General features: G+C 37.0%; 1 protein-coding gene across 1 annotated transcript; it reads right to left on the bottom strand.

The window, feature by feature from the left end:
- Positions 1-612: 612 nt before the first annotated feature.
- On the bottom strand, positions 613-5,681 carry LOC117854051 (alpha-terpineol synthase, chloroplastic). The gene is made up of 7 exons (XM_034736363.2): positions 5,312-5,681; positions 3,858-4,113; positions 2,614-2,977; positions 2,242-2,460; positions 1,926-2,061; positions 1,325-1,576; positions 613-1,082 (listed from the first exon to the last, which is right to left on the bottom strand). Exons 1-7 carry the CDS (start codon positions 5,597-5,599, stop codon positions 786-788), a joined length of 1,812 nt encoding a protein of 603 aa, XP_034592254.1. The 5' UTR covers positions 5,600-5,681; the 3' UTR covers positions 613-785.
- Between the last annotated feature and the right edge of the window lie 1,188 nt (positions 5,682-6,869).

Here is a 6,869-nt window from a genome sequence, read left to right as displayed (position 1 = left end):
AACTAACACTAGCTTTTAGAACATGTGTGTTAGTTTTCTGAGCTCGGAAAGCTACGAAAAGCTCATAAAATGAAGCTTTCCAGCTTTTCATATAAAGTCAGGTTTTCTAAGCTGCACGAGAAGTTTGCTGTTTGTTTGAACTTCCAACTTTTTACACTAAAAAGCTACCAGGAAGCTTAAACAAATAAGCCCTTGATTATTTTTTCTCTTATAGATTTTGCTATACGTTAGATTTTGAAACTAACAGCGTGAAACTGGAACGAAGTGCTACGATGACCCTTTCTCTCAACAAAGGAATGTATCGATTAGGGTATAAATTGAAAATATATACTTAATAATACAGTCACAGGAAAGTGCAATATTATGGAGAATGTGTAGTGAATATAATCAATTAAAATTCGTCCTACAATATTTTACATATATCTGTATTTATATACAACATATTCGTGCCTAAACGGCGCAGCGATTGCATGAGTAACTGTTGGATTTCGCATGAGGTAATGCGAATATGATGGAGGGTATATAGTTCAAAAAATGAAATGGTCAATGTGACTGCTTATCTTTTTTTTTTTGAGTAAAATGTGACTGGTTGTCACTTTGGCCCAAGGTACATTAAAAAATCATCACGGTGACTGAAATCAAGGCAATACTTCCAAATACAAATAAACACCAAACGAACAGTAGCTAGTAGCTCAAATCACAAACTTGTACAAAGAATATGGTGCATGTGGACATGGGCATCTGGCACTGGGCGACACACTGTTTATTTGTTGGAATTATTTGCACTAGGAGATAGGAAAGGGCTCCACAAACAACAAGTGGATGGTATCTCTGAGGTTCTGACAGTTCGTGAAATTATCATCCAGGTTGTAGATGAACTCCATCGTCCTGGTCAAATTGAATATCCTCTCCAATAGCGAACTAGGCACTGCATTATCAGGATTCAGCCACTCGCCGTTAAAATCTTTCCACGTCTCCTCTTTCAGTTCCTCTATCTTCTTGCGTGCAATTTCAATTGAGACGTTGTGCTCTTTCATGTAGCTTTTGATGGTTGAAGCAACATGAGGGTGCAATTGCTCTCGCTGCATGGACAAATTATTAATGCCATATAAAACTCAGTACAATTTTGGTAAAAGAAAGGGTGGTTATAAAATGTGAAGCAGTAATGCATGTATCCATATGTTTTTTAATGAAACTGCATGTATCCATATTGTTTGAGAATGTCATCAGCATGCACTTGCTAGAGCACAGAGCCATGCTGCGAAATATACATCAGGCTTCAAAGCTCAGAAGTTTTAGCTAAGGTTTGAGACATTAACATTACCTCATATGTCTGTAGATCGTCCAATAGTCTCAAAATTATGCAAAGTGCTTTTACGATTTTAGGCATGGTAGAGACCCAATCAAAAGAGTCCTTTGTTGCTATCTCGTCCATTCCAACGAAGGAAGCGCACGCCAACAGGTGACATGCACCAGTCCTTAACGAAACTTGTAGGTGCTCATTTACAGTTCTCGGGATGTATCCTTCTTCACGCATTTTTACCTCGGCATTGTAGCCTCTGACCAGATCTATTGTCTGCAGATCGATGCCAGTTAGTACATGGTAAAGTTCACAAATGTAAGTATTAAGAAAATAAAATCAAAAGGAGTCTTTCACTATAGGTAACTAATACCTACATACTACTTTTTTTTTTGTGATAGCAAAGGTGCCGCCTGCGCACACAGGCACAGGGCACAATCACACACCAACGAATCTATTCCCTGCACACACTACAAAATACTCTACTAAAAGCTTCTCTAAAAAAACTACTAATTAAAAGCAACTATAAGTATACATATGTGGTATGCAACTATATATTCTTATTTTTTATACTTTTTAGATTAAGATATATAGGTTAAATAAAAATAAAAGAAATGTAACTTACGAAGTTTTTCAGATAGGGCATGCGATATTTCTCCTCCTGCGCCAGCTCATTGTCCATGGTTTCATAGCTATCCAAAATTTTCCCAAGCGCATGCTTCATGCACTCTGGGAGATCGTCAGCCAATTTTCTATCCCATCTGCACATTATTATTTCCCAACAAACATATATGTGAATGCTACATGTGTCCATATAACAACAAAAGAGTGCTACCAAATATGTACCCTTTATGGTGTTTGACACTTTGACTCATGCGTAATTATATATTGCACATGCAAACTTTTGACGATTATATAGACGCAAGCAAGCTGGCACAAACCTTTCTATGCAGTTGGTGAGTAACTCGCACTCTTCTACAGTTCCGTAGGAATCAAACATATCATCAAATATGGTGGCAATAGAAATCACCATTGTCAATATTATCCGGCCTCGTGAGTAGCATGGTTCGAAATATACTCCTAATATCCAAAAATAGCACTCAACAACTCTATCTCGGGCAAATGGAAGCTTTGATTCAATCTCTAGATCCTTCCACCATCTGTATAATTTTGAAAAAAATCATTAGTAGAGGTGTTTAAAAACTCAATTAAAAATATATAATTAAACTACATACGAATCTATATTTACCAGATTAACTAGTAACAATGAAATGGTAATATGGAGTAAATTTCAAATAATAGCATTACTTCACCTTGTAATGAGTTCCAATTCTTGTTGATGATGCAATTGCATAATATTAGAGTTTAGCTTTGCAAGTTGCAGTACTGATTCATGTACTGTAGCCTCTTTCTCATATGTGGAGATATAATACTTTGACTCATAAATTCTGACCCTTCTTGGGAGGGGAATCTCAAGTGCACATTTGACTTCATGTGCTAATGATCCTTCCAGAGAGGGAAATATTGTCTCTAAATGCGTTCTTGTAAAAACTATGGCTTCATCAAGTATTGTCTCTCCATGGGTTCCGAGGTGAGCAGCGTTGTAAAGACTCAATAGTTCCACAGGATTGTTCGCAAAAAAACTTCCATCTTGATCTTTAAACCTCACAAATATGTCTGAAAATACCACAACAAATTCATGAAATGGTATTTGCAAAATTAGTATTCCCTCAATCCATCAATATAAGACATATTCTGTTTTGAGAAAGTCAAAACTTTGTAAACTTTGACCAAGAATTATTCAAAATATATTCATTTTTGCGGTATAAAAGTTCATCAATAGATTCATATTTGAATTAATTTATGATAATGTTGATTTTTTTAGCAATTGGCAACAATCTGTAAATATAAGATAATGTTAAGGTAAAAAATAGTAATGGAACCAAATCTTCAATATATTTCAAAATATGATTTACACTGGTAGATGGAGAGAGAAAGATGTAACAAATCAACTCCTATCATGTGGTGAAGCTTTTAAAAAGGAATCATTGCTACATATATAACACACCTTGGCATTGGAATTAATAATTGATGAATATAATATTAAAGGAAATGGAGAAAATAACAATTTAAGTAATCTGACCCCATCTTTACCAATTCAGCGTGTTTTGTTTGGAACTAGGAAGTATGAGAAGTACTCCATCTAGTCATAAAACAACCTACTTTGCTTAATACGAATGCTATCTTTGAATGCTCAATTACTATATACAAAAAAGTATATGTGGCAAAAGTCATGATAGTTTTCTTGCAAACAACCTACTAGAACCTTGCACTTAACTTTTTGTGATGGGAAGGGGTAATATAATTTGTTTCATTCATCCTACCCATTAAGATTTATTCTATATAAATTTATTGATTTGGGTGATGTTCTGTGTTTTCTTCGATGTGGAGATGATTATCTACTTCGTACTATTTAACACAGATACATTAGTCCAATATCATCCTAGCTTCAACACAACTGCTTGAAACACTCTCGATCCATATATGTAAATCTTACCTGGAGACACTCTGTATCCGTGCTTACGGAGCAGATAAAACCACAGAGCTACCGTGTGAAGATCACATCCAGTAACATTGGCAGTCTTAATTTGAGCCAATGCAGCATTGATGTCATCTTCGAACAGATGAACCAGGCACAGGCGCTCCAATGCATCGATGAGTTGTAGTCTCGGATGAAGGTCCCAAGCAACTGAACTTGCTATCATCTTTGCCACGGCTTCCTTCATTTTATCTGCTCGTTCTGCCATCCAAATCTGCCGAAAGCAGTATTTAAACTGAGCTCATATATATAGACTAAGCGAAGACAGTATTTATCAATAATTATTTTAGATAGGATACAATATTATTAGTTGCATCAGTCATGAAAATATTTTGAGTTGTCCCAATTGGAAGTTGGTGCACAGAATCTACATCACTAACAGAACAGTCTTGCACACATGGGACCCGAGTTAGCAATAATTTGGAAAGGACACCGATATGGCCCCCTTTCGGAATCAGCCAGAAGACTGAGAACACTGAACACCTGCTCCAGAATAGCCAACGTACGCCAAGGTTGGGATTCCTGGCAGCATGGGCAGACGCCAAGATTGGTGCCCTCCAATAATACTGTCCTCTTTTAATGTTGGTAATATTATTATTGATCAAAAATCATTCTAAAAAATGAATTGAACATATTCAGTATATTTTGATGCTACCTCTACTGTACTAATCACTTCAAACATTGGAACCATGTCCACGAGCGCCTATTGAACAGTTCGATTTTACAGTTGTCTGACTGTCACTTGATATGTCCAACTTTCTGTTCACTATATACTTTTATTATACAAAACTAAAAGAATCTAGATACTTTTATGCATATTAACAGAAGCGCGAAAATTTCACATGTTGAGTTGCATGTGTTCGGAACATCTATTTGGTAATAGAGGGTGAGATCAAACGAATCTTCATATTTTTATGGTTATGTGAAGCAAAAACTTATCCATTAGGGAAATTTCACTTGCAATCAAACTTGTCAAAAGAAGGAAAAAAGAGACAAAAACAGACATAATTTTGCAGTTAATGGTGCTATGAGTAGTATTATCTGAGGTAACTTGAGTTTGGACGATTCGCAAGGAACCATGCATGTAGAAAGGCGAGGATAATAATGTGGTCCTGCTGGTTATGGGATTTCAGAAGGGATTGTTGAGAATGCCGACCATTATCGTAGCAGTAAAAGAGCATCGCTAGCTTACATAGTGATTGAAACCTGCTGCGAGTTGCCTGTAGATGCAGAGGGTAGGACGTAGGGACTGAAATAATTTGAACATATAAAGCGACTAGGGCCGCAGGGATAGATAACTCTGCTCACTATTTTTTTAGAAAAACAGGCTTTCAGCCCCAATAATAAATCTTTAAAGAAAACAAGATATAGTGAGTCTATATACGTTTAAAAAGAGATGAAAATCGATGAACCTGTTGCTTGGAGGAAGCTGCTGGGTCGGAATAGCGCAGGAAGAAATCTCCCCATATAGAAGGTTGAAAATTGCATGGGTTCTTGCTCAAGCGATCGTCAACCTCAAGATTATCATGATGTACTGTTGCCACTGAACGCTGTTGCATTTGCTGGCGTTGCAGCGTGTGCTTCTGCTGCCGACGCCTCCAAGAAATACATGGCCGCTGTGATGCTGCTGATGCGAGAAGGCAGCTCCCGTTGCACTGCCTTGGTCTCAGGGAGAAGGTGGTCATCACACTGCCTTGCATTTCGAATCTTTAGCGCGGTTGGTTCTAAGAACTAAGGTAACCTGCAAATACGCAGATGAGCTTTCCTTAGCTTCTTCCCATATATGTCAAGGTGGTTTATATAGAGCACTCGAGCACGGTCCGTGGCCACTGGCCAGAGCCAGCCGCCCCCACGTACCTGCACGTTATGGGACCTAGGAATCGTACACCACCAGGCGCATGGGTGGCGGTCTAGTTTTCGGATTGATAGTCATTAGTGTGCTTATTTTTTATCTTTGTTTTTAGCACTGTGTTTGTAAAAACCATGAAAATTAATAAAGCTTCGCTTATCGAAAAAGGAATCATACATCAGTGTATCAAAGAAGATATCTTTGTTATATGACGCTCCCTCCATCCGAAATTGTAGTTAGTTTTTGACATTTCTAAATTTATAGCTTTTATTATGTATCTAGATGTAGTGTATATCTAAGTGAATAGTAAAAATTATGAATTTAGAAGTGGCAAAACCACCTTTGGGTTCAACTAAACTGTTCGTGGAGACAATTCAACAGATTAAAATGCACTTTCGATGCTTGAGGTAAAACGAAAGCTGACATGCATTGTGCTTGTAGAGGTTCTATTTTTGGAATAATATTTAAACACGAATGATGCTGCAATCGAGCTCCCGATTTGCAATGTTGATACTTCTTGATGCGCAATTATATATGTTAGGTATAGATGTGGAACGCGAGCTGTATTGTAAACTATATCATAGTGAACTTATACTAACAGTCATTTTCAATATATAATTATTATGTATGGTTGCCTAGTTCATTTCTCTCAACAAAGTTCTATGCACTTCCTTTTAGTATGTCACCACCAACACCAACCACGTGGGTTTTGAAAAGATTCAAATACTATAAAGAAAAACTCAAAAGTCTTGATACTTATATTGTTTATGGATTGACCCAACACAAAGAATGTATTGAAAGGAGGAAGAATTACATGATATAAGGAAATAACTACAATCATGCACCGTGTAGTCTTAGAGTTGAAGAAATAAACTGCATATCATTTGTTCTGTTTCTGCTCCTATAGGGTCCGTTGTTGGATCTTTGAATCACCTGGGACTAGACAGTACAATTAGCTTCTTTTTCCATGAACCAGAAAGCAAAATATAATTCCACAATCATTTCTTCATGGGGTTCTTCAGCATAGCTGCTTGGGAAATCTTGAAGCAGAAGAAGAAACAGTCATATCTTCCAGGTCCCACAGCAAACGAGACCCGTTCGAAGTCAATTTTTTTTTATAG

Source organism: Setaria viridis, chromosome 1 (genome assembly GCF_005286985.2).
Source record: "Setaria viridis chromosome 1, Setaria_viridis_v4.0, whole genome shotgun sequence".
Lineage (NCBI taxonomy): Eukaryota > Viridiplantae > Streptophyta > Magnoliopsida > Poales > Poaceae > Setaria > Setaria viridis.
The sequence above is the reverse complement of the archived record's forward strand: the minus strand, read 5'-3'. Positions and strand labels throughout refer to the sequence as shown.